The 27,381-nt window shown below is 51.5% G+C and overlaps 1 protein-coding gene and 1 long non-coding RNA gene across 6 annotated transcripts in view; one reads left to right on the forward strand and one right to left on the reverse strand.

Moving 5' to 3' along the window:
- The window catches only part of OBSCN (obscurin, cytoskeletal calmodulin and titin-interacting RhoGEF), a 168,660-nt gene that overhangs the window by 111,115 nt on the left and 30,164 nt on the right, over window positions 1-27,381 (forward strand). For all 4 annotated transcript variants that reach the window (XM_055233742.2, XM_055233743.2, XM_055233744.2 and 1 more), the window contains 20 exons: window positions 973-1,251; window positions 10,465-10,543; window positions 10,807-10,931; window positions 11,191-11,388; window positions 12,119-12,151; window positions 12,422-12,520; window positions 12,687-12,905; window positions 13,395-13,455; window positions 13,804-13,874; window positions 14,608-14,730; window positions 14,848-14,987; window positions 15,547-15,747; window positions 15,883-15,965; window positions 16,446-16,619; window positions 17,532-17,688; window positions 18,091-18,207; window positions 18,309-18,473; window positions 18,680-18,838; window positions 19,023-19,200; window positions 19,742-19,855. In XM_055233742.2, the coding sequence (XP_055089717.1) occupies window positions 973-1,251; window positions 10,465-10,543; window positions 10,807-10,931; window positions 11,191-11,388; window positions 12,119-12,151; window positions 12,422-12,520; window positions 12,687-12,905; window positions 13,395-13,455; window positions 13,804-13,874; window positions 14,608-14,730; window positions 14,848-14,987; window positions 15,547-15,747; window positions 15,883-15,965; window positions 16,446-16,619; window positions 17,532-17,688; window positions 18,091-18,207; window positions 18,309-18,473; window positions 18,680-18,838; window positions 19,023-19,200; window positions 19,742-19,855 (2,775 nt within the window). The remainder of the gene's footprint in view (window positions 1-972; window positions 1,252-10,464; window positions 10,544-10,806; window positions 10,932-11,190; window positions 11,389-12,118; window positions 12,152-12,421; window positions 12,521-12,686; window positions 12,906-13,394; window positions 13,456-13,803; window positions 13,875-14,607; window positions 14,731-14,847; window positions 14,988-15,546; window positions 15,748-15,882; window positions 15,966-16,445; window positions 16,620-17,531; window positions 17,689-18,090; window positions 18,208-18,308; window positions 18,474-18,679; window positions 18,839-19,022; window positions 19,201-19,741; window positions 19,856-27,381) is intronic.
- On the reverse strand, window positions 23,683-27,357 carry LOC134732005 (uncharacterized). Of its 2 annotated transcripts, none has more exons than XR_010114808.1 (2): window positions 26,604-27,357; window positions 23,683-24,696 (listed from the first exon to the last, which is right to left on the reverse strand). It is a non-coding gene; the product is annotated as an uncharacterized lncRNA (long non-coding RNA). The 2 variants fall into 2 exon arrangements; XR_010114809.1 differs by having other exon boundaries at window positions 26,550-27,357.

Below are 27,381 nucleotides of genomic sequence, written 5' to 3' on the forward strand. Positions count from 1 at the left end.
GCAGGTGCAGCCCACTGAGGTGTGAAAAGCCCTGACTTTGAGGTTAAATAGAGCTGAATTTGAACTCCAACCCTGTCTCTTACTAGCTGTGTGCTTTCGTGGAAGCTGCTTAGCATCTCTGTGCCTCAGCTTTCACATCTGTGAAATGAGAATGGGAATGCAGTTGTACCTTGGTATAACAGAGGATGGATTTCAGAACCCTCATGTGTACCCAAATCCACACATACTCAAGTCCCCAAATCAGCCCTGCAGAACCTATATATATGAAAAGTCAGCCCTCGCTGTACAGGGTTTTGCATCCCACAGATGCTGTATTTTTTGATCCACGTTTGGTTGAAAAATATCCACATGCAAGTGGACCCATGCAGTTCAAATGCATGTTGTTCAAAGGTCGTTTGTATTCACTCTCTAGAATTTTTTAAAAATGAGACTCTGAAATGTAACCTGTATAAAATGCTGCACTCCTCATGGTCCAGTCTGCATACCATTTCCCATTCCAGCATCTAGGAGTAATTAAAAAGCCATTTCCTTTATTTACTTGTATCTCTCTAGGAATGTTAAAGAAGGTGTGATGAATGACCCACAGCGTTATTTCTTGAAACTTCTCTCCAATTTTGAGCCTCTCCCTTGCTTCAAATCCCTCACCTGCTCCTCGTGGACTTGCAGGCCACACAGTCTTTATCTTTGCTTTACCTCCCTTTTCCTCCCTGTTTCCAGCCCTTTATCCCTTTTGCCTCAAAGTAGCTTGGGAACCAAGCTGCCAAACAGAATTCTTAGAGAACAAGGAAGAGAGAGAGGCTTAGCAGGCAAAGATACCATTCTGTTTAGCTGTCAGGGTCTGTGAATGCTCCCATATGAATGATTGTTCTGTACATCGTATGTGTCAAACCATTCATCTGGTGGCAACTTGCATGTATGTGGCAGCCGGACGTGATCATTGTTCCCTGGGGTTAACTCACCCATCTGTCCCAGCCCCAGTGTTCCTGACCGAGTTGCAGAACCAAGAAGTGCAGGATGGGTATCCTGTGAGCTTTGATTGCGTGGTGACAGGTCAGCCCATGCCCAGTGTGCGCTGGTTCAAGGATGGGAAGTTGTTGGAGGAGGATGACCACTACATGATTAATGAAGACCAACAGGGTGGCCATCAGCTCATCATCACAGCTGTAGTACCAGCAGACATGGGCGTCTACCGCTGCCTGGCTGAGAACAGCCTGGGTGTCTCCTCCACCAAAGCTGAGCTCCGTGTGGACTGTGAGTACTGCATCTGGTTTGGTGTCTCCAGGGTGGGTGGTGTAGGGGCTCCTGAGTTGGTCTTGAGGATGGTTCAGAGAGCGTTCATCTCAGGCCAGGCAGGATTTGGGGCCTCAGTGTCTTGTGGCTGATGGAAAGCTCTCTGGGAGCTAGGGCCAAGACAGGCCCCCAGTCTGGAGCCCCTTGGGGTAAGGGGTTGAGGGATCTCATCTCTGTGAGAGGCATCCTGGCTGGGACAGAGGCTCAGGAAGATTTGGAAGTGGACTTCATGGAGTAAGGTGAGGGGGTCAAGAAGGGTGAGTCCAGCATACCCCAACCACTCCCTTTAGGTCCCTTTTGAAGGCTGTCAGGTGGCTTGATCAAGAAGCCTCTCAGGAGAAGCTCAAGGGCATGGTGAATTGTTCGTGGCACTGTGGCATTATGAGAAATATGTATTTGACCTTTGTCCTCAGTTCCTGACACAGAGCTTCTAAATCCCTTGGAATTTCCTGGGTGATAGGAGCATCTTTTTTTCTAGTAAGGTGACTCTTGGTGGGCCCCCAGTTAGCTTCAGGATGAGGGGTGGTTTCCAGAAAGACTAAGCCTTTATTAGAAGCCCAAAACTTTCAGCACTACCTCCATCCTCTTGGGAGGATGGGGATGCTGGAGATTAAGTAACTTATCATGCCTGTGTGATACAGCCTCTATACAAACCCATAAACTAAGATGTTTGGGTAGCTTTCGGGTTGGTGAACACATGGAGGTGTCAGGATAGTTGTGCAAAGTGCCGCTCCTCTCCCTCACTCCTTGCCCTATGTATCTTTTCCATGAGGCTATTCCTGAGTTATATCCTTTATAGTAAACCATTAGTAATAAGTAAAAAACTTTTCTGAGTTCTGCGAGCCATTGTTGCAAATTATCAAACACAAGGAAGAGGGTTGTAGGAACCTCCAATTTACAGCCATTCAGTCAAAAGTATGGGTGGAAATCTGGGACTTACAGCTGGCATCTAAAGTGAGAACATAACTTGTGAGATGGATTCTGTTAATGTTTAGGGTCTGTGCTAACTTTGGGCGGTTAATGTCAGAACTGAATGGATGTGTTGTACATCCAGTTGGCATCAGATGTGTTGTGAGTGAAAACAGCTCAGGCACAGACTCTGGAGCCACAGAGTTGGGTAAAATCCTGGCTCTGCCACTTACCAGCTATGTGATCTGGGAGAAGTGACTTTATCACTCAATGCCTCAGCCTCCTCATCTGGAAAATGGAGATCATGGAAACTGTCTTGTGGTATAGCTATGAGAGTTAAGTGAGTTGATTCATGTAAAACATTTAGTAGAACAGGCTGGCTACATAGTTAAGCACAAATTGTTAGCTGGTATGCAAGGCAGTTGTTGGGACAGGAGAAGGGTGCTGTATCTTTCAGCCTGATAAAGTCTCACTGAGTCCTCCAGCCTCGGCTGGTACAGGCCATGAGATGCTAAAGGAAGATTTCTTTTCTCTCTCCTGCCATCCCCTTCCATGCTGAGCCTGATGCCACAGGCCAGGCAGACAGTTTTGGAGGTGCTTTGGGGCTGGATGTGCAGCCATGGGATGGCCCTAAGATAGAACTAATAAATGGTTTCAACAAGATCACAGGATACAAGATTGACATGCAAAAATCAGTTGTATTTGTATATACTTAAAATGAACATGTGGAAACCAAAATTAAAAACACAATAATGTTTATAATAGCTTCAAATAAAAGAATTTTTTAACTTAGGTATAAATACAACAAAACATCTACTGGATCTGTATCCTGAAAATTACAAAATGCTGATGAAAGACAACAGAAAGGACCTAAACAAGCGGAGAGACATCATGTTCATGGATTGGAACTGAACATAGCTAAGGTGCCAAATTGATATGTAGGTTTAATGCAGTTCCTATAAAAATCCCAACAAGATTTTTTTATATACACAGATGAGCTTGTTCTAAAATGTATATGGGAAGGCACAGAACTTAAAATAGCTAAAAACCATTTTGAAAAACAAGAATAAAATGGGAAGAACCGTTCTACTTAATATTAAGATTTACTATTTAGCTAAAGTATTAAAGACAGTGTGGAATTTGTAGAGGGATTGACACATGAATCAGTGGGACAAAATGGAGAATACAGATTTAGACTCATACAAATATGTCCAAGTGATTTTTGACAAAAGTGCAAAAGCAATTAAATGGAGGAAGGATAGAATTTCAACAAATTTGGTGCTGGAGAAATTTGGACATGCATAGGCAAAAAATGACCCTTAACCTAAACCTCACACCTTATATGAAAATTAACTCAAAATCAATTGCATCCTTAAATATAAAACTTTTGGGGAAAAAAATGGCAGAGAATCTTTAGGCTCTTAGGCTACGAAAAGACTTCTTAGACTTGACACTTAAAGCACCATCCATAAAAGGAAAAATTGGTAAACTGGATCTCACCAAAATTGAAAACTTTTGCTCTGAGAAAAACCCTGTGTAGAGGATGAAATGTTACAGATTGGAAGAACATGTTCACAAATTATGTATCTTGTAAGGGACTTTTATCTAAATAAATATAAAGAATGCTCAAAATTAAGCAGTAAAGAATTTTAAAAATCCAGTTGTAAGATGGGCAAAAGACTATCCAGTCATTTCATGGGAGAGGATATGCAGAAGGTAAATAAGCATATGAAAGATGTTCAACATCATTAGCCATTAGAGATATTCAAGTTAAAGCCCCAATGAGATATCACTGCATAACTACCAGAATGGCTAAAATTAAAAATGGTGATAGCACCAAATGCAAGTGAGGATACAGAGAAACTGGGTCACTCGTACATTGCTGGTGGGAAAGTAAAGTGGGCCAGCCACTCTGAAAACTGTGGCAGCTTCTTATAAAACTAACCATGTGCTTACCATATAACCCAACAATTTCTCTTTTTTTTTTGGCATTTATACCAGAGAAATGAAAAAATTGCATTCAAACTCAAACCTGCACCCAAATGTTCATAGCACCTTTATTCCTAACAGAGCCAAGGGCTGGTAACACCCGAAATGTCCTTCAATGGATAAATGGTTAAACAAACCACCTATGTACAACTATTCTATGGAATGCTACTCAGCCATAAAAAGGAACTATTGACATATAATAACTGTGATAAAATTGCGTCTTACTACATAAAATTAAATATATAAACATACACTCAATTGTGTTCTTGTAAAACTTTTGAAATCTCAACAAAATCAATGGATTGCATCAATGTCAGTCTTCTAGTTGTGATATTGCACTATAGTTGGTGAGATGTTGACATTGCAGGAAGGTGGATGAAGAATAAATGGGATCTCTATATCGCTTCTTAGAACTGCGTGTGAATTTACAATTATTTCAAAATAAAAAGGAAAAGGAACTATTAAAGAAAAGTCAATGATCTTAAATAAGAACTTATATATTTATCCATATCATTCCATTTCTGAGTGCTTCATTCCATTGTGTAGATCTAGATTTCCATCTGATACCATTTTCCTTCTGCCTGAGGACATCTTTTAATATTTCTTATAGTGTGGGTATGCTGGAATTCCTTCAGATTTTGTGTGTCAGAAAATGTCTTTACTTCACTTTTGTTTTTGAAAGATGTTTTTCCTAGGACGGTTTTTTCTTTCCACATTTTAAAGATGTTGCTCCACTGTCTTCTAGCTTGCATTGTTTCCAATAAGAATTAGGATGTCATTCTTATCGTTGATTTTCTGTACATAATTTGTCTTTGTATAAGGATTTAAAACTTTTTACATATTTGCACACCATAAAATTCATCATTTACCAATGTTCAATTTAGTGGGTTTTAGTATATTCACAAGGTCTGTGCAACCATCACTTCTGTCTAATAATATGTTCTGGAATATCTAATTCTGGAACATTTTCATCATGCCTGAAAAGAAACCATTAGCAGTTACTCCCCATTCTCCCATTCCCCCAGCCCCTGGAAATAACTAATCTACTTTCTGTCTCTATGGGATAACCTATTCTGGATATTTCCTATAAATAGAATCCTACAATACATGTCCATTTCTGTCTGCCTTCTTTCACTGAGCATACTGTTTACAAGGTCCATCCATGTAGTGGCATATATCATTATCGTACACATTTTTGTGGCTGAAAAATATTCCATGGTATGTGGAGTATTTATGCATTTATTGGGTGGCATTTATCCATTGGTTGTTTTGGCTGTTATGAACAATGCTGCAGTGAACATTTGTATATGAGTGTTTGTGTGAGCATGTTTTTAATTCTCTCATGTATATACACCTAGGAGTGGAATTCCTTGGTCATGTGGCAACTTGATTGAACTCCTAGAGGGACTACCAAGCTTCTCAACAGTAGCTACATCATTTTACGTTCCCATCAGCAACGTACAAGGGTTTCAATATCTCCACATCCTTGCCAGGACTTGTTATTGTTCATCTTTTTGATTATAGCCATCCTAATGGATATGAAGTGGTATCTCATTGTAGTTTTGATTTGCATTGCCCTAGTGACTAACAATATTGAACAACTTTTCATGTGATGGTTGGTCATTTGTATATCTTTGGAGAAATGTCTATTCAAATCCTTTGGACATTTTAAAATTGGGTAATTTGTCTTTTATTTTTGAGTTGTAAGAGTTCTTCATATATTCTTGATACTAGAGTCTTATCAGATAAAAGATTTTCAAATATGTTCTCATTCTGTGGGTGTCTTTTTTACTTTCTTGAGAGTGTTCTTTGAGGCACAAAAGTGTTAAATTTTTTTTGAGATAAGGTCTTACTCTGTTGCCCAGGCTAGAGTGCAATGGCATGATCCTAGCTCACTGTAGTCTTGAACCTCTGGGCTCAAGTGATCCCCCTGCCTCACCCTCCCAAGTAGCTTGGACCATAAGTGTGTGCCATTATGCCCAGCTAATTTTTTAATTTTTTTTTTAGAGGCAGGGTCTTGCTATGTTGCCCAGGCTGGAGGACAGTGGTATAATCATAGCTCACTGTAACCTCAAACTCCTGGCCTCAAGTGATCCTCCTGCCTCAACAAAGGTTTTCAATTTTAATAAAGTACAATTTATCTACTTGTTCTTTGGTTGCTTGGGCTTTAGCTGTCATTTCTAAGAAACTATTGCCTATTCCAGGGTTATAAAGAGTTACGCCTATGCCTATAGTAACTCATGTATTTAAGTCTTTGGTCCATTTTGAGGTTTTTCTGGGTTTTTTTTTTTTTTGTATATGATATGAATTAAGGGCCCAAGTTTGTTCTTTTAATGTGGATACCCAGTTGTCTCAGCACCATTTGTTGAAAAGACTATTTCTCCATTGAATTGTCTTGGAATTCTTGTCAAAATTTGATTTTCTCTAAATGTATGGGTTTATTTATGGACTCTAAATTCTGTTTCATTGATCTAAATGTCTTTCATTATGCCAGCACCACACTGTCCTGATTACAGTAGCTCTGTAGTGGGTTTTGGAATTGGGAGGGTAAGTCCTCCAACTTCCTTCTTTTTCAAGATTGTTTTGCCTGTTCTGGGTGCCTTGCATTTTCATATGAATTTTAGGATCAGCTTATCACTTTCTTCACAAAAATTCTCTAGGTATTTTTAAAGATTTAAAAAAATAACTGGTTATGAGGAATTTGATTATGATTTTCTCTGGTGTACTTTTCTTCATGTTTGTTGAGGTTGGACTTTGTTAACCCTCTTAGAACTGTGGGTTTAGAGTTTTCATTTCATTAAGTTTGGAATTTCTGTGACCATTATTGCTTCAAATATTATTTTCTTCAATTACACGTATATTAAGCCATATTATTATTATTGCTTCAAATATTCTTTTCTTCAATTACCTATATATTAAGTCACATGGAGTGTGTACAGTTCACTAATACTCTTTTCACTTTTAAAAATTGCTGTATCTTTCATTTTGCATGGTTTTTATTCATGCCTTTATGTCCACTATCTTTTCTTCTATAATATCCATCCTATGAATCTCATTCATTTTATTATTTGTCTCTGTAAGTTCTACTTGAGTCTTTTAAAATATATTCTACATCTCTACTTAACGTTTTGAATGCAGAGAATACAATTCCAATACCTGTTTTCATATCTCCTCTACCAGTTCTAACATCTGCATCAGTTCTGAGTTGGTTTCAGTTGATTATTTTCTATTTTATGGGTCATCTTTTCTTGTCTCTTGGTATGTCTGGTGATTTTGATTGAATGCCTGACATTGTAAACTTTACCCTATTAGGATATTTTGTATTTCTGCATATCTTCTTGAGCTTTGTTCTGGGTTACAGTGAAGATACTTGGATGCGATTTTATTCTTTGGGGCCTAGCTTTTATGATTTCTTTGGTGGCTGCAGAGAAGTGCTCAGTCTAGGGCTAATTATTTCCCACTACTGAGGCAAGAACTTTCCTGAGTGCTCTACTCAATGCCCTTTGAGTTAGGAATTTTTCTAGTCTGACTGGTGGAACCAGGAGCTATTCCTGGTACTGTTTCCCCCAATCCTTTCAGGTGGGTCTTTCCTCACATGCAGATACTAATCAGTATTCTGCTGAGTTCTTGAGGCAGGTCCTTTCTCTGTACAGCTTTCTTTTCTCCGGTACTTTCTCTGTGAATTCTAGCTGCCTTAGTCTCCTAGGACTCTGAGCTCCATCTTCTCATCTCGAGGAGTCTGCTGGGCCCTGCCTCAGTTTCCCTTCCTTGAGCCTACAAATTCAAGGCAGGAAACTGGAGCAACCATAGGGCTCATCTTTGATTCCTGTGTTTAAGAAATCGCTGTCCTGGCCTGGTGCACTTTGGCTCATGACTGTAATCCCAGCATTTTGGGAGGCTTAGGCAGGAGGATCACTTGAGCCTAGAAGTTCACGACTAGCCTGGGCAACACAGTGAGACCCTGTCTCTACAAAAAAATACAAAAAATTAGCCAGGCGTGGTGGTGTACATCTGTAGTCCCAGCTACTTGGGAAGCTAAGGCAAGAGGATCGCTTGAGCCTGGGAGGTTGAGGCTGCAGTGAGCTATGATTGTACCACTGCACTCCAGCCTGGGTGACAGAGTGAGACTCTGTCTCAAAAAAAAGAAAAAAAGAAAAGTAGAGACATAGAATATATTTTATTTAATGTTTTTATCTGTCAAGATTTATTTTTCAGTTCTTTTTTTTCCCATAAGTTATTGGGGTACAGGTGGTATTTGGTTACATGAGTAAGTTCTTTAGTGGTGATTTGTGAGATTTTTGTGCACCCATCACCTGAACCGTATATACTACACCATATTTTTAGTCCCTCACCCCCACTCCCACGCTTCCACCCAAGTCCCCAAAGTCCATTGTATCATTCCTTTTTTTTTTTTGAGACAGAGTCTCGCTCTGTCGCCCAGGCTGGAGTGCAGTGGCGCGATCTCGTCTCACTGTAAGCCCTGCCTCCTGGGTTCACGCCATTCTCTTGCCTCAGCCTCCTGGGTAGCTGGGACTGCAGGCTCCCACAACCATGCCAGGCTAATTTTTTGTATTTTTAGTAGAGACGGGGTTTTGCCATGGTCTCGATCTCCTGACCTTGTGATCCACCCACCTCAGCCTCCCAAAGTGCTAGGATTACAAGCGTGAGCCACCGCGCCCGGCCAGTCCATTGTATCATTCTTATGCCTTTGCATCCTCATAACTTAGTTCCCACATATCAGTGAGAACATATGATATTTAGTTTTCCATTGCTGAGTTACCTTACTTAGAATGATAATCTCCAATCTCATCTAGGTCACTGCAAATGCTGTTAATCCATTCCTTTTTATGGTTGTGTAGTATTCCATTATATATATATATACAATAGTTTATTTATCCACTCGATTGATGGGCATTTGGGGTTGGTTCCATGATTTTGCAGTTGTGAATTGTGCTGCTATAAACATGCATATGCAAGTGTCTTTTTCAAATAATGACTTATTTTCCTCTGGGTAGACACCCAGTAGTGAGATTGCTGGAGCAAATGGTAGTTCTACCTTTAGTCCTTTAAAGAATCTCCACACTGTACCATAGTGGCTGTACTAGTTTACATTCCCACCAGCAATGTAGAAGTGTTTCCTGATCACTGCATCCACACCAACATCTACTGTTTTTTAATTTTTTTATTATGACCATCCTTGCAGAAGTTAGGTGGTATCACATTGTGGTTTTGATTTGCATTTCCCTGATGATTAGTGATGTTGAGACAGAATATATTTTAAAAACCCAAGTAGAACTTCCAGAGATAAAAAAATCCAATGGATAGGATTAATAGCAGGTAGAGAAGAAGATTACAAATTTATTACAGAAGAGGCCGGGTGCGGTGGCTCACACCTGTAATCCCAGCACTTTGGGAGGCCAAGGCAGGCGGATCACGAGGTCAGGAGATCAAGACCATCCTGGCTAACATGGTGAAACCCCGTCTCTACTAAATATACAAAAAAATTAGCCGGGCATGGTGGCAGGCACCTGTAGTCCCAGCTACTTGGGAGGCTGAGGCAGGAGAAAGGCGTGAACCCAGGAGGCAGAGCTTGCAGTGAGCCAAGATCGTGCCACTGCACTCCAGCCTGGGCGACAGAGCGAGACTCCATCTCAAAAAAAAAAAAAAAAAAAAAATTGTTACAGAAGAAAAAATACATCATGCAAGGACATGATAGAAATAGGATGAGGGAGCTCTCTGGGGTCCCATGGAAGTTCCACCCTCATCACCTAATCACCTCCCAAGGGCCCACCTCTTCATCCATAGGGGGTTAATATTTCAGCATATGGTCTTTGGGGGGCATCTCAACATTTAGTCCGTAAGAGAGGGTAAGTCCAGCCTCAGTCACTCCATCTTGACTAGAAACACAAGTCTTAGCTTCTGGTTTTGAGGCCTGTATCTTTTCATCCCATTATTCCCTAGTAGGATGGAACTAGAAGGTTCTACCACTATCACTGTTTCTTCTGAGGCCTCTGGATCATTCGGTATTAGTTTGTTGTGTCAAAGAGGCTTGTAGTTAGTTATAGGCCTTGAAGAATGGGGCTGGTAATAGCCTGGGGTGGAGAGGCTACAATGTTGCTGTTCCCCCTGTGACTTCCTAGCTCCCAAGTCTAAGTGGCTCCCAGGCAAGGCTCTGTAGTCAGGATCTCTGAGGGCCGAGGCCATCCTGGTGCAGGAGCTTACGCTGGGGCAGACGGGATGGCAGACCTTGCTCCAGCTCCCCTTTTCCTTCCCCAGTGACAAGCACAGACTATGACACTGCAGCGGATGCCACAGAGACCTCATCCTACTTCAGTGCCCAAGGCTACCTGTCCAGGTAGGGGCTGCCAGAGGTGGGCTGTGCCCCACGGACTGACGTCACAGGGCCTCTCGGGGAGTGATGCTGCTGGGTGAGGGCAGGGCTTGGTCTGACAGCATCCAATCCTGGAGTCTTCCTCCAAGCCCTGGCGATCTCTGTCCACTAAGTCAGCAAACAGGAGCTTCCAACGTCATCCATGCCCAAGCCCCTCAGCACCCCTCCCGCCCTGCTCCCCTCGCTGCCCTGCTTTATGGCTGACCCCTTTTCTGTTCTCCTGCCAGCCGGGAGCAGGAGGGAACAGAGTCCACCACTGACGAGGGCCAGCTGCCCCAGGTGGTGGAGGAGCTGAGAGACCTCCAGGTGGCCCCTGGCACACGCCTGGCCAAGTTCCAGCTCAAGGTGAAAGGTGAGAAGGAGAGGGAGTGGGGACATGGCCATGGCAGGATGGAAGCCAAGGAGCCATACCCCATCAGCCACAATTGAAAGGAGACCCCAGCAGCAGGGTCAGGCAGTCACTCATCCCTGCTGCCTGGGTGCAGGAGGCTGGCACTCTGTCACTGGTGGTGTGGGGACCCTCTCTCCAGGCCTTCATCTGTCTCCCATGTGGAGGGCACAGTGCCCATGGATGGTAGCCCAGGCTGACCACTCCCCCTCCCGTGGCCCAGGCTACCCTGCTCCCAGATTATACTGGTTCAAAGATGGCCAGCCCCTGACTGCATCTGCCCACATCCGCATGACTGACAAGAAGACCCTGCACACCCTGGAGATCATCTCAGTCACCCAGGAGGACTCTGGCCAGTATGCAGCCTACATCAGCAATGCCATGGGTGCTGCCTACTCGTCTGCCCGGCTGCTGGTTCGAGGTGGGTGCTCCGAGGGGCTGGGCAGAGACTTGGGCCCTGGGCAGCATCCTGGCCAGGGCTGACATCCCCTGCACACCCTGCCATATCAGGCCCTCAGCGAGGGTCTTTGGTCATTGCCCCTTGGTACACAGCAGCACAGGCGGCCGGAAGTTGGCCCTTCAGGGAGTGGTTGTGCAGCCCTCTGTCCTGACTGGTGGGCAGGCTGGAGGTTGAAGTTGACCCAGGAAAGTGGGTAAACACTGCGGCTCTAGGTGGATCCACACACAGCCAGAGCCGGTGGTAGCTTGGGACTAGAGGACCCTACTTCCTTATTGTTCAAAAAGTTCTGATCACTAAGAGTTCATTCCAAGTTTCACCCAAACCCGTCCTGCCACTGCTGCGGCTTTCCCCAGCGTCCCCAGGTGTGAGTCCTCTGCTGCTCTGGGCAGCATTATTTGGTTGTGTGCTGATTCCAGTGTGGGGCCACAGAGTCTGTGGCAGGGCGAGGGTGGGTGGTGGGACATCGGGTCTGGTCTATGCAGCCTGTTGCCTCTGTCACCCAAGTGTGTGAGTTCCAGGGCTCCATGGCCCAGGTTTCAGGCAGGGGTTAGGGCGTTTGCTTGGGGAGCAGCGCTGTCCTTGGGTTCCCTCACTGTAGGGGGTAGAACTGCCAGGCACCCGCACAGCGCCGGGTAGGAGCCACGGCGGGGGCCTGTGTGTGCTGGGTGTCTGACTCTAGTGCCTCTTTCAGGCCCCGATGAGCCAGAAGAGAAGCCTGCATCAGGTGAGGCAGCCCCAGACGGGCAGGGAGAGGCCAGGTGGCCATGGGTGCTGAGGGCCTGAGCCTAGGGCTGGCTGCAGTGGAGGTGTGGGTGGCCATGGGCTGGCTCAGGGAGGGCGCAGCAAGGAGACAGCCTGGCCGAGGGGGCAGCGTGGTGCTGTCCAGGTGCTGGCTGTGGAGAGCCACCTGGGGGCCTGCAGACATTGTCCGGGGCCAGGAGGCAGGCGGTGGGGGCTGTGCTGAGGTCTCTGCCAGCCAGCCTGTGTCCCCTAGATGTGCATGAGCAGCTGGTGCCGCCCCGAATGCTGGAGAGGTTCACCCCCAAGAAAGTGAAGAAAGGCTCCAGCATCACCTTCTCTGTGAAGGTAGAAGGTAAGGCGTTTCCTGCCCCCAGCTATGGAAAGATCACCCCTGGGGGATGGGACAGAGGTGCCCCCTCCCCACTCACATCATCCCAAGGGAGGGCCTATGGCAGGGCTTCACCTCCAGAGACCCCGCTCCTGGTGCGGTGCACCCACCACCTCCTGCCTGCCCCTAGGACGCCCGGCGCCCACCGTGCACTGGCTCAGGGAGGAGGCTGAGACGGGCGTGCTGTGGATTGGCCCTGACACGCCGGGCTACACCGTGGCCAGCTCTGCGCAGCAGCACAGCCTGGTCCTGCTGGACGTGGGCCGGCAGCACCAGGGCACCTACACATGCATCGCCAGCAATGCTGCCGGCCAGGCCCACTGCTCCGCCAGCCTGCATGTCTCGGGCCGTGAGTGGGGGGTGGGGGGATGCGGGGCTGGGTCATGGGGGGTGGGCGCTGGGTGGCTTTGGGGTCTCCTTGGGGCACACTGCCCATCAACACCATCTGGGCTGGGACTCTATGGGACCCCCTCCTTCCTCTTCTCATTCTCTGACAGCACCAGGGAGACCCCAAAATGGGTCAGGCCCTGGTGGTGCTGGTGGTTTTGAGCCTCAGAGTCCCCTCTGGGCCCAGGCCCCGTGGGTTCTGCACTGCTGGCTCCAGGGACATTTCCTGAAGCCCCCTGCATCCTGGGCCTTGCTCAGCCCCTCTGAGGACGGGAGAACCCTTGTTCTCCTCCCATCACTGTCAGGGTGACCACGGGCCAAGAATGGGATGGGGAGGTGAGCTTGGGCACAGCCCCTGCTCAGGGCTTCGGAGGGACCCAGTCCAGATCTGGAATCAGACGTGCCGGGGTTGGGAGCACTGTCCTGAGGGCTTGCCGGGTCCTCCTGACAGTGCCTAAGGTGGAGGAGCAGGAGAAAGTGAAGGAAGCGCTGATTTCCACTTTCCTGCAGGGGTGAGTGAGGGTTGCCCCTGGAGGCCAGTCCGGTCAGGGCCAGGGAGGACGCTTTAGGAGTGGGGGATGGGACAGCGCTGCCCCTGGGGAGAGCACCTATCCTGGAGCATGTCCTGGCTCTGCCCCATGCAGGCCATGTGGTTTGGGCCAGCTCTCTTCCTTTTCTGCACCTCAGTTTCCCCATTGTAAAGCGAGGGCTTCTGTTGGGCCTCTCTGGTATGGAGGCCCTTTCTCTGGTATCTTGGTTTGTTGCCCCCAGACCCTCTTTTTGTCAGGAGCTTCTGCGTAAGGACAGAGGGTGGTGGGGTCCAGCCCAGGCCTCTCAGGACACCCCCTTCACCTGTTTAGGACCACACAAGCCGACTCAGCACAGGGGTTGGAAACTGCGAGTTTTGCTGACCTTGGTGGGCAGAGGAAAGGTACAGTCAGGGTGGGTGCATGCCTGTGAGGGGCCAGGGTGGCTGATCCCCTGATACTGGGGTGCAGAGAGGAGGCTGCCTGGGGGTAGCTCCAGGCCTCAGAGGCCCCTCCTGAGCAGCACAGCCCTGGGACACCTGCTCACACAGCCAGGACCAACCCATGTTCTCTTAGGCCTGGACTTGAGGCTTGTTTAGTGTCAGAACCATGTCTGATCCCCATGGATCCGGGAGCCTGTGGGGTCCCTGGGCCAGCCCTGGGCACAGAGCTCACATCCAGCGGGCTGTGTAGATACCTGAGTCTGGGTAGAACTCCTAGGTGCTGGGCACTGAGAACAGAGGCAGCACAGCCCCGCTTTGGACCCATGGCTCCTCCTGCAGCCTGATGCCCAGGTCTGGCCTCTGCCGACTCTGTCCCCAGTGCCCCTCGTCCACTGTCCACTGGTGGCCCCTGCTGTGCCCTCTGTCTCTGGACATTCTCAGCCCCTTGATCACGCCTCGGCTTGACGCTCATGAGCCAGGGTGACTCCTCATCCTGGCCAGTTCCCACTGGCCTCCCGCCCTGCTGGCCACTGAGTCTCATCATCTCCCTACTGGCCATCAGCACCATGTGGGGGAGGCCTTGGCTCTTTGTTCACCATCGGCTCCCAGGGCCCAAGACGGGCCTACGGCATGGGGTGCCTGGTATACATCCGAGGGGCACGCAGCCGCCTGAGCAGAGCGTTTGTATCCACAGGAGAGCCTCTGGCTGCCAAGGAGGCCCTCGGCCACCTGTCCCTCGCTGAGGTGGGCACAGAGGAGTTCCTGCAGAAACTGACCTCCCAGATCACCGAGATGGTATCGGCCAAGATCACGCAGGGTGAGGGGCAGCGGCCCGTGTGCCAGGGTCCCTGGGGTGTGTCTGGGGTGTTTGTCCTTCCCCTGAGCCCTGGAGAGCCAGAGGCAGGCCAGGGTGTCATGATCCTTTCACCCCCAGCCAAGCTGCAGGTGCCTGGAGGTGACAGCGATGAGGACTCCAAGACGCCATCTGCCTCCCCCCGCCATGGCCGATCACGGCCATCCTCCAGCATCCAGGAGTCTTCCTCAGAGTCAGAGGACGGCGATGCCCGAGGCGAGGTGGGCGGCTGGAACCCTCTGGGAGCAGGGCAGGGAGAGGCCCTGACCTTCCTGAAGAGAAGATGCAGGGTGGAGAGGGGCTCAGGAGGCAGGACCCCCATGGGACTCTAGGGAGGTGGGACCCCCACCAAGATGCATAGAAGGCAGGAACTGGTGAGAACAGGGTCTTCTCCACACGGGGCCCTGCAGAGACTTGCCTTCTGGGAGAGCCATGTTTCGTTCATTCATTCACTCCTTCATTCCTTCATTGGAGAATGTGCCTCAGGCCTCAGTGTACCAGGCACCCTCTTAGGGCTTGGGGTGGGTGTGGAGATAAGGAGAAGCTAAACAAGTAACTGAGTGTAGGCAGTCCAGACCTGGAGACCCTGGGACTGTGGTGACCTCTAAGGTTGGGGGTGGGGCAGGGGAGGTCTCCCACGTTCCCGCTGTTCTGCATGGAGGGGGAACTGAGCGTGTGCACGCTGACTCTGGGGATCCCTGCCCTGTGGCTTGGGATCTCGGCAGGCCTGGCTGGCACCTCCTGGGTCTCACCACTTCAGCACCCCCACCCCTCTCTCAGATCTTTGACATCTACGTGGTCACCGCCGACTACCTGCCCCTAGGGGCTGAGCAGGATGCCATCGTGCTGCGGGAAGGCCAGTACGTGGAGGTCCTGGATGCAGCTCACCCACTGCGCTGGCTTGTCCGCACCAAGCCCACCAAGTCCAGCCCCTCACGGCAGGGCTGGGTGTCACCAGCCTACCTGGACAGGAGGCTCAAGGTATCTGAATGGCCAGGCAGGAGGGGTCCTGGAGGCCCCTAGGAGGGTCGTCCCAATTTGAGGGGCAAGAGCCTGATCCCCGCGGGGCAGGGCCAGAGCTCAGCACCCTGACCGAAAATTCCTGTCCCTCACCAGCTGTCACCTGAGTGGGGGGCCGCTGAGGCCCCTGAGTTCCCTGGGGAGGCTGTGTCTGAAGATGAATACAAGTCAAGGCTGAGGTGAGTGGCTGCCGGGCTGGAGGTGGTGGCACTGGCATCCCACTGGCTGGACAGTCCCCCAAAGAAGCTGGCCGCTTGCTCTGGCTCTGGGTCCAGGCCCTAAGCCTGGAGGTCTTGGGGTCATGGCCATGCTGATTCCTCTGCAGGGGCCTCTGAAACAGCGCTCCTGTGTGAGCCTGTCAGGGACGGGTGGGGGCCGAGGACAGCAGAGCAGGCCCAGAGCTGCCTGGGTTCCCGCAGCTGCCCTCCTAGCCTCGTGCTGACAGGACCCATCTGGGTGGCTTCCTGGTGTTGGGGCCAGCCTTGTCCGAGAGGGAGCCTCTCTCCACCTGCTCTCCTGCTTCCTGCGAGCAGGCAACAGGCTGCGTGGCAGGAGGCACTCCCATCTAGCAGCTGAGGGAGCAGGGGCCTCGTGGCCTGCAGTCCCTGCACGGGAAGCAGGAGCTCCGTGGTCCCTTACGGTGGCCCCCTCGTGCCCAGCTCTGTGATCCAGGAGCTGCTGAGTTCTGAGCAGGCCTTCGTGGAGGAGCTGCAGTTCCTGCAGAGCCACCACCTGCAGCACCTGGAGCGCTGCCCCCACGTGCCCGCAGCTGTGGCCGGCCAGAAGACAGTCATCTTCCGTAATGTGCGGGACATCGGCCGCTTCCACAGCAGGTGGGTGGGTGGGGCCACATACACACACAGACACACACACACACACATACACACACCCATGCATGGACGCACTGTAGGGCCAGGCCTCCTGCAGGTGGGTTGGAGCCAAGGGAGGAGAGAACCTGTGCTGACTTGATTTATCCCTCAGCACCCCTCCCCTCAGAAACCCAGACGTGTGTACCTGGCTTACTCATGAAAAGGTCTGCGGTGCACTAACTGCTAATTGGCATGTGTGCAGACCCAAGTGCATGCACACCCTCACACGTGTGCACACATGAACACGTGTACAGGTGCAGCCTTTAACAGCATACACCCATGTGCATGGCACATGTGCCCATCTGTAAATGCACACACATGCACACAGTACACACATACACCCACATACACGTGCACATCACCTATGTGCACACAGTGCATACCTATAGACGTGCACATACATATATGCCTGTATACATGTTATACACATGGACACACATATGTACATGTCCCCACACTATTTCTGCACATCTATGCATATGCACTTCTGCACACATGTGCACACCCAGCATGTACATGCACACCCTTTCATCTGCACAATTTAATACATGCACACATGCATATAGCATACAACACCTCCTTCCCCCACCACCTGCTTGTGTATGCAGCCACATGTGTGCTCATACACATTTACATGCTTCCACAAATGTGCATGCCCACATACATGTGCACGTGTAATATTCATGTGAGCTTTCATACACGGCACACAAGCACTTCTTTGCATGCCCACACATGTCTGCACGCACACTCTCACAGACCCCAGGAGCCACAGGGCCCCAGCCCTTGTGCAGGGGCCAGCTTCCTCCCAGAGGTGGGGGCTCAGGGCCAGGCTATGGGGCGCAGGCTGAGTCCTGATGCCATCCCCCTTCACGGCAGCTTCCTGCAAGAGCTGCAGCAGTGCGACACGGACGACGACATGGCCATGTGCTTCATCAAGAACCAGGCGGCCTTTGAGCAGTACCTGGAGTTCCTGGTGGGGCGTGTGCAGGCTGAGTCGGTGGTTGTCAGCACGGCCGTCCAGGAGTTCTACAAGGTGCCCATGCCTGAACTCATGGGCTTCTGAACCTCAGTGCCTGCCCTTGGCTCCCTCTGAGGGCTCACTGAGCCCAGGCATCCTCCAAGGTTCATCCTGGCCTGCCCACATCAGAGCCTGTGCTCATCTTCCCTGACCTCGCCACTGCCCACAGCCTCCCTGCAGCCCCCTTGGGCCTCAGTTCAGAAATGCGGGTGGAGCTGTTTTTGCAGCCCTGTGCTTCTGGGAAGGCCACTTCAGCAGCCCAAGTCCTGTGCTTGTCACCTGTCAGGAGGGGATGACAGCTGTCACCTGGGGTGCAGGCTGTGTGCATCCTGGGGACCCACCCTCCAGCTCTCAGGGACACAGCCATCAGGGGGCCTTGCATTCCTGCCCTAAAACCCACCCTCCTGGTTCCCACAGAAATACGCGGAGGAGGCCCTGTCGGCAGGGGACCCCTCTCAGCCCCCGCCGCCACCTCTGCAGCACTACCTGGAGCAGCCAGTGGAGCGGGTGCAGCGCTACCAGGCCTTGCTGAAGGTGGGCACCACCTCCCCTGCCCCACCTCCTCTGCCCAGGCTGGGTCTCTTGGGGTCCAGCCTGTGGAGCAGTCTGAGCCCTGACCTTTGTCCCGGCCCCAGGAGCTGATCCGCAACAAGGCGCGGAACAGACAGAACTGCGCGCTGCTGGAGCAGGCCTATGCCGTGGTGTCTGCCCTGCCGCAGCGTGCCGAGAACAAGCTGCACGTGTCCCTCATAGAGAACTACCCAGGCACCCTGGAGGCCCTGGGCGAGCCCATCCGCCAGGTTGGGGAGGGGCAGGGTCCGGGGCTGGGAGACGCATGTGATGTGGGTGGGTATTGGGGTGCTGGGGGCTTGCGTCTGGGGCTGCCAGGAGGTGGGGGTGGGTGCGTGAGTTGGGCAGGGCACTGGGTACCTGGGTGGCTGTGGGGCCTGCACCGCTGGGCCATCTGGCCCACCACAGGCTGACCGCAGCCCACACCCTCCCCCAGGGCCACTTCATCGTGTGGGAGGGCGCGCCGGGCGCCCGCATGCCCTGGAAGGGCCACAACCGTCACGTGTTCCTCTTCCGCAACCACCTGGTAATCTGCAAGCCCCGGCGAGACTCCCACACCGATACCTTCAGCTACGTGTTCCGGAACATGATGAAGGTCTGCGGACTCCGGGCTGCTGGGTGGGGCTCCCTGTCCCTCAGCCCCCGGGGTGGATGCCAGTGGCCATACCTGCAGCCGCTGGTCCAGGGTGGCCTGAATGTTTCCTTGTCGGGTCCCACGTCTGTTGAGGATGGTCAGCCCGTGTCCCCCTCCCTGTGCTGACACCCTCCCCCACCCACAGCTGAGCAGCATCGACCTCAACGACCAGGTGGAGGGGGATGACCGCGCCTTCGAGATATGGCAGGAGCGGGAGGACTCGGTGCGCAAGTACCTGCTGCAGGCGCGGACAGCCATTATCAAGAGCTCGTGGGTGAAGGAGATCTGCGGCATCCAGCAGCGTTTGGCCCTGCCTGTGTGGCGTGAGTGGCCACCTCCCTGGGGGCCCAGGTGGCTGAGCCAGGATGGGGCACCCGAGCCTGTTCTTGCAGCCACACAGGTTCCTGCCTGGGTGGGTGTGAGGGGTGGGCTTGTTTCTGGAACAGACGGCTCAGCCAGCCTGTGGCATGTGACGGCTACAGCCTTATGGGGAGCCCCTGGGCTGGGTGGGTGTTGGGTTGGCCCTGATCCAAGGTCGGGGATACCATGGGGGCCCCAAGCTCAAGGCACCCATCTGGATCATGTCAGGGGCTGTGAAGGGTCTGGCAGCCCGGGGTCTGCTTCCTCAACCAGAACAGAATCTTCCCCTGAGCCCCCACTGCTCTCCGTTTAACACGCGCCTGCCTCACTCACCTGACTCCAGATGGGGACCTTGGATGAGGGGTGACATGGGACAGTCCCCAAAGCGGCCACACCATCAGATGTGGGGCTCATGGTGCAGGGCAGGCGACCTGCCAGGTGCACCTGGGGGTGCCGCAGCCCGATGTCCCCCCACAGAGCACTCAGGGTCGTGTGTGTCCTCAGGGCCCCCGGACTTTGAAGAGGAGCTGGCCGACTGCACAGCCGAGCTGGGCGAGACAGTCAAGCTGGCCTGCCGTGTGACGGGCACACCCAAGCCTGTCATCAGCTGGTACAAAGGTAAACCCCAGGTCCAGGGGCTGTGGCCTTCCTATCCAGGATGCAGGCCCTGCAACAGAGCTGCCTGAGAGAAACGGGCTGTGAGGGCTGGGGACCCAATATGGGATTTGGCTGGGAGTCTGGGGCATGAAGGACAGGCCTTATATGTTCACTTGCCACCCGCCTTCCGAATCAAAGACAGCATGGTTGGTGACACCGAGATGCCGAGGCTTGGAGAGGAGGGAGTTTAGTGGGGGGACTCGGCTCTGCAAAGCTGCTAGTCCCATAGTCAGGGCTGATTGCGGCCAAAGGGCCCAGGTTAAAGTAGCTGCTGGGAGAGCCATCTAGGGAGAGGTCCAGGCGGCACTAGGCATGAACTTCTAGTTGTCCCCTCCCGGGGGGAATCATTTCTCCCAGTGACAGCACGTGATGACATGCACAGGGTGGTGCCAACCAGGTGCTTCCCTGGCCATGGTGTCCAGGGTTTTGCAGGCTCAGCTGTGGAATCGTGACTCACTGCTCTGTGGTGGGCCTTGGGCTCCAGCCCTTCTGGAGGCCAAGTTGATGCTGCATGGCTCAGGGACCCCCAGGAATCTCAGAAATCTCACGGTCAGCATAGATGATTCCATGTGGCCCAGGGCTCCGAAGGAGAACAGATGCTTTTACCAGGCAGGATATCCCAAGGGCCTGAGATCACCTCCCAGGAGCTGGGGGCCTCTCCCTGGGGAGCATCAATCCTCTCTTGTGCTGGAGCCGTGTTGGGTTTGAGCAGCAGAGGGACACAGTTCGGCTCTGTCATCTGTCACCTTGGCTGTAATGCCAGGAACCTGCTGGGGATGGCCAAGAGGGGACCTGGAACACCAGCCTGGGAGCCACCATGCTGGAGCTGGGGACCCGGGCTCGGGGTGGCTGTGGATTCCAGGGGCGTGCTGAAGGCTGAACTGGCCCGATTTGCTGATGGGGTGGCTGGCTGTGTGGAAAGAGCTTGGCATCCAGATGCTCACACAGTTGGGGCTGGACGTCCACCAGGGTGGTTCCTTTTACAAAGGTGGAAGGCTGGGGAGAGGCAGGGTGATGTGCAAACAGGGCTGGTGGGAGGAGGAAGCACCAGGCCTGGGAGGACCCTGCAGAGTCGAGGTGCCTGCAGGGATGCAGGCGGAGGGGCCGAGGGGTGGTTGGAGAAGTACAAATAGGGCTCAGGAGAGGGATGTGGCCGGAGACGATGAATGGAACGTCGTCAGCTCACGGAGTGTCTGACCTGCCAGTCGATGCAGACACAGAGTGCGTGTGGAGGGGTGAGGCCCAAGCACCCAGGCTTGAGAGCCCCCACTTCCAGAGTCTGCAGAGATGAGGGGACGCGAGCCCAGGGGGAGGAGTGGCTAGGGAGGTGGGGGCCCAGGAAGCCAGCCAGGGAGAGGCCAACGGGGAGTGGGCAGGGGGCGTCCAGGGCTGCCAGGGTCCCCAGAACTGTGGAATCTCCCATTCTACCCCTCACACATGTGCAAGTCAGCCTGTCACGGTTTACACACATACACATTTCACACACTTGTACACACACATACATAGAGACACATACAGAGATACATGCTACACACTCATGCATATGCACATACACACCACATATATATGCATTACACGCACATGTACATTAGCACTATATGTGTAATATACATAGATGCACGTCACACATACAGATACTACACATGCGTAGTATACAATACATATACGCAAATACCACACACATGAATATGTACATAGAGACACATTATACAGGTACACATATATGCACACATACCACGTGCACATGCATCATGCACAAGTGCACACTACATGCGCCTATACAACTACGTAGATATATACACAGATACATGCAAACATGCACTATACACATACACAGATACATGCACATTATACACACAAGTACATACTTTACATATGCACACACACTTTAGACACAGCTACACATGTACATATATGCACACACTGTACACATATATAAATATACATATTAGAGACCACACATATGTGCACACATAGGTAATACTGCACACATACACATATGTACATAGCCACATACCATACACAATACACAGGCACAGATACATGCAACACACATACATGCTACACACATAGACACCACACATGTATATTCATAAATACTACACACTCGTGTGCATGCATACATACACAGTACACATATATACACATAGACCCACCATATACATAGGTACACACAGGCATGTGTACTACACACATATCTGCATGTAAACATGCACAAATGCTACATATACACATATATACATGTATAGTTACTTGCACACACACAGAAGACACAAGACCTGTGGGTCCAAGATAGAAATGGTTCATCACTCAACATGAGGCAGCAGCCAGGACAGGCTCTTGCCGCAGCTCTCAGGGGTGGTGTGGGAGAAACCTGCACACGCATGCGCTGCACCATGGATTTCAGGGGCTGCATCTCAGCACCTCGGGTGTCTCCAGGGAGGGAGGCATCTCTGCTCCACTGTCCTGGAATGTCTCCTTGTGTGAGCGCTGCTGTCTGGAGCATCTGGGCTGGCCAACCGTGGGGCACTGTGCCCCAAGAGACCCAGCTCCACCCTATTTCCACAGGTTCCAGCCCCTGGGGGATTTTCCCACACTTGTGCCCAGCCCTCAGCCATCCTGGCTAATCTGACTGACGCTGGCTGGTATGCCGTCCTTCCGGTCTGACTCAGGCTGCATTTAATCAAGCCTCTCAGCAGGGGAGATGCCAACCTGTGGGACTGCCCTGGACCACCCCAAGGCACCAGCCAACATATGTGTGGCTCCCACACAGGAAGTCTTGAGAACACAGTTATTGTTTACAATTTGGGGGCTCCTAGGAAGGCACACATCAGTACTGATTGATGGTACCTCCCAGATGACCCTCCAGGGGGTCACCTGGGCTGTCAGGTGAACCTCATCTGGCCTGGCTGACCGGCCTCCAAGCCCGCAGTTCAGTCCTTATAACCGAGTGCTGTCCTGGTGTTGCAGGCACCATCTGGGCACTCAGCCCTTCCTGTTCTCCCTGTCCACAGCAGCCAGGCCCGCAGGTCTGCCCATGACTGAGGATGGGGTTGGAGAGGAGGGACTCTAGGGAGTTTTGCCGGGGTGTGTGGGATGGGCCATCCTGGTGTCCACTGGTCAGAGCTGATGAACACTGGCTTGGAGGGCTGCCCTGGGATATTTCTGGAGGAAGGCTCGGGTGGGTCATTAACGCCTGCTCCCTGGGGTCTTAGGAGCTCCCCTCCTGCCACCTGTCCAGACCTCTCCTCCGGGAGTTTAGGTTCAAGAGGAACAAAAGCTTCTTTATCAAAGCCTGCCAGAAGCCAGTTGAATGCCCTGAGCCCCTCTCCCTTTGGGCCAGGCTGCCACCAAGGGGTGGTCATGGCAGAGCCTGGGTTTCCCTGTGGATGGAGGCCCTCCCCTGTCCCTTGCTTCCTAACCACCAGCCCAGTAGGCAGCTTGCAGGAGAGAGCTCCTCTCTGGGGACAGCTGCACTTGGTGACCGGACTGCCTTCCAAAGGTCCACAGGCCAAGAGGAGGTGGGCGCAGTCAGACCGCCATCCCCTTGCTGAGTGGCTCTTGTGATAGATGTCATAGGACATCAAACTGCAGGGTGTGTGTGTGGCACACATGGCTCATGTTAGCCACACGCCTTCATGGTGTGGCTGGAGACCCAAAGCAGCCTCACAGCAGGTAGGCTCCACAGAGAGCCTGGAGAGGGACAGCTGGCCTAAGGGCCATGGAGAACATTCCCCTCGGCCCTCTGCAGGTTCGCTAAACAATCACTTGCAAAAGGCAGACAGATAGGAGGAAAGGCAGACAAATTTATTGAATGTGTAGACACTGGATCCTTCAGAATGAAGACCCAAAGACCCAGAAGAAGCTGTCCATTTTAATGCTTAGGTTCCATAAAGTATGGACAACTGTGTGGAAATAGGATTGGGCAAATAGGGTTGGATCTAGTGAGAACAGACTGAGTGGGGACACCCCGCTAGGCCTGTCTGTCTGGATTCTTCTTGGCCTTCTGAGCAGTGCCCTTTTCGTCTGGGTGAGAAGCAGGACCCTTGCTGGAATGGGGGTCTTGGATCTACAACCAAACAAAGTAGGTCAGATCATTTCTTCATGGCCAGGTTTTACACAGAAAGATGGAGAGAAAATTGGAGTCGTATTTTTAGGCTTTCTGGCTGGCTTTAGAGAAAAAGGTGTCCTGGTTTCTATGACCCACCTTGGGGAAGACGGATTCTAGTTTCTATGTCAGCCTGGGAGGAGAATGAGGGGCTAGAGACAGGAGGGGAGGAGAAGGTCAGAGATAAAATTTTGCTTCTGAGGCTGCTTGGGAGGCCCTCATTTTGGGGTCTTGTTTTCTGAGCCCCAACACTGGGTTCATAGGAGCAGTATGCCAGGATGGAGAGTGGGTTCACCATGTGCAATGTGTCCTCCTCTCCTGTAGGCTTGAGATGTCTCTCCAGGATGTCCCCAGTCTGACATGTGATGTAGATTCTGCATCTGTGCCCTGCCTGTGGTGGGGCTCAGCGATGTGGTGTCCTGGGGGCTCTGCACAGGAGTCTTGGCAGTCTGGCTGGGGTGTCCCCATCAGCAGCCTTGATTCACTTCATTGTTCATTGCCCCAGGAAGAGGTGTCTTTAACTTGCCAGCCTATTTAAAATTATCTCTGATCCTGGCATGGTGTCGCATGACTGTGATCCTGGCTGCTTGGCAGGCCGTGGCGAGAGGAGTCCATGCACTCCCTGCCGTGTTCCCTCTGTCTTCCCTTGGGGGAGTTTGTCGTCTGGGGGAAATTGCTTGAGCCAGGAAAGGATCTGTGGTATAGAGGAGATGGAAGGGGTCAGAGGACAATGACGGAACAAGGCACACCTCTGTGGCTCAGCCAACCATGGAGGTAGGACCCCGTCTCTACCGCAAACACATAGATCCTCTACTGTCACCCCCGGAAGAATGGAAGGCCAGTATGGTGGATGCAGGAGGCTGCTCCACAAGACGCCCAAGCTGTGGCCGTTCTTCCTGAGTGCAGGCTCGGTGCCCATCCTCTCCCCTCCAAACCAGCCAGACCTAGATGGGCTGAGCCCTCTCCTGCCTCTGCCCATCGTGGCTGCTGGTGGCCCTCCCCGAGCACTCAGTTCAGGCATGAGTGTCCGTGGCTGTGGTCTGAACAGGGTTGGAATCTTCCTCAGATCCAGCGCTGGCTCTGGCATTTATTGTGAAGTGGCTGAACTGAGGCTGAACCAGCAAAGTCCCTGGCAGGGATTAGAGAAAGAGTGCCAACCAAGGCACCGCCCAGTTGTCTGTGTTTGAACCCACTCTCAGTGCTCAGACTGCAACTACCTGCCTAGTTTCTCTCCTTAGCAGGGCAATAAAGTAGAGAAAGAGATCCACAGGGCCCCTTCTTCTTTCCCTTCCAGAAGGCCATGCCTCTAACAGTGTCACTTCCCTGTCCCCAAAATTGTAAATCAAAAACTGTGAAGGGCCCAAAATTTTACCCCACTTGCAATCTTGCAAGCCAGCCTGCCAGCCAGAAATAGACAAAAGACACAAGACTCATGGGTCAGAGACAAAGACTTTTTACCAGCAGTGCCTCAGTGTCTCTCATCATTGCCCCCACCCGTTTCTGTGAGGAGGTGATGGAGCTAGGTGTTAGGTGCATGCAGGGGTTGCCCCACAAGAGAGAAACCCTGAATCTTAGGAGACATGGAGCTCTTTTTATGGGGCTGCTGGTACATCTGCCCATGCTTCACTCCAGAGATAGTGGGTGACTTCCTACCCTGGGGTGCAGAAATGTCTCCCAGGAAAGGAATGGAAGGGTTTTGTCTCTTGTCCTGGAACACAGCCAGGCAGATGGGCATCTTCTGCTTCACTCTCCTTACTTTCTACTCTACTCTCTTCTTATTCTATTCTAAACCTGGCTGTGAGTGCCTTTGCTCAGAGGGTTGAAATGTGGAATCTGAATTCCAGGGAGAATTGTTTTCTCACAGCAAGATGAGGACAGAGCTGCTGGTAGCGTGGCGGCCCTGACAGGAGCTTTGGGGGAGAGAAGTGGAGCCCAGTGGGGATGGGAAGAGACGCCTTGGACGGCGTGAGCACAGCTCCTTTCTGGAGTTGCCATAAAGGGGTGTGGAGATCTGAGGCGGTAACTAGATTTTTGAAAAAAATTATTTAAAATTATTTCTGAGCTGGGTGGGGTGGCTCACACCTATAGTCCCAGCTACTCAGGAGGCCAAGGTGGGAGGATCGCTTGAGCCCAGAAGTTTGAGACCAGCATGGGCAACAGAGTGAGGCCCTGTCTCTACAGAAAGTTAAAAAATTAGCCAGGCATGGTGGTGCACCTGAGGCGGGAGGATCACTTTTCGCCCAGAAGGTCGAGGCTGCAGTGAGCTGTGATCGCCCCACTGCACTCCAGCCTGGGCAACAGAGCAAGACTCCGTCTCTACAAATATATATGTCTATATGTGTGTGTGTGTGTATATATATATATGTATATATATCTTATAGTTCTGTACAAATCATAAGTCAGTGCTGATTGTGACCTTTGTGATTTAAGCAATCTGTGGGGCACACCCAGCACTATTGGAATGCGAATCGATGCCGTTTTATGTATTTAGACATTATGTGGGAAGGAGTTCTCCACAGTGAGAGGCCATGCCTTCCCATCCCTCACCCGGGAAGGAAGCATGCCTTGGCCAGAGAGGTGTAGTCAGTTGTATGTTCATACCAGGGTGATTTACTTCACATTCTTCAGTCTTCAGATATTCGTATTAGAAAGCCGTGCATTTGGAGGCATGAGGATGTGGCCTGGGAGAGGAGAGTGGAGTTGGGGGTGAGACTTTGGGCTGCTGTGTCCTCTGCAGGGGCAGATGCAGGGAAAGGAGGCATGGAGGGCTTGTGGGCAGTGATTTTGAGAAGGGGCTGTAGGCCCTAGGCTGGGCAGGCAGGGGTGAAGAGGGGATCAAGGTGCTGTGAGCTGGGGTGCAGTCAGTGCATTAGAGGTCCTCAGAGCATTGCAGGACTGCTGAGAGCTGGGGTGACCAAGGACTCAGCTGCCCATAGAGGATATCCTCTGTGGGGCTTAAGTCCCTTGTCCTGCCCCCTGCCTCTAGCTAGTGTCCAAAGTGGACAGAGAAAGAGACAGACAGTGAGAGACAGAGACAGACACAGACAGAAAGGTGCAAAAGGCACAGACAGAAAAACAGACAAAGACAGAGACATGGAGTCAGAGACAGAGATACAAAGGCAGAGACAACAAGGAGACAGAAAGAGAGATAGAGACAGAAAATAGAAACAGACACAGAGATAGAGACAAAGAAAGAAGTTGAGTCTGAGACAGAGAGACAAAGAAAGATGGAGATAGAGAGGCAGAGACACAGAGAGAAGGGGAGCTCGTGTCAGCCTCTCCCTCCAGGGTTGCAGGTCAGCCTGGAAGCTGGACCTGGCAAGGAGCCCGTGCCTGGCCCTTCTGCTACAAGTGTGGCCCCTCCGTCCCCTCCCTGACC

The sequence above is a fragment of the Symphalangus syndactylus genome, chromosome 19, assembly GCF_028878055.3.
Source record: "Symphalangus syndactylus isolate Jambi chromosome 19, NHGRI_mSymSyn1-v2.1_pri, whole genome shotgun sequence".
Classification (NCBI taxonomy): domain Eukaryota; kingdom Metazoa; phylum Chordata; class Mammalia; order Primates; family Hylobatidae; genus Symphalangus; species Symphalangus syndactylus.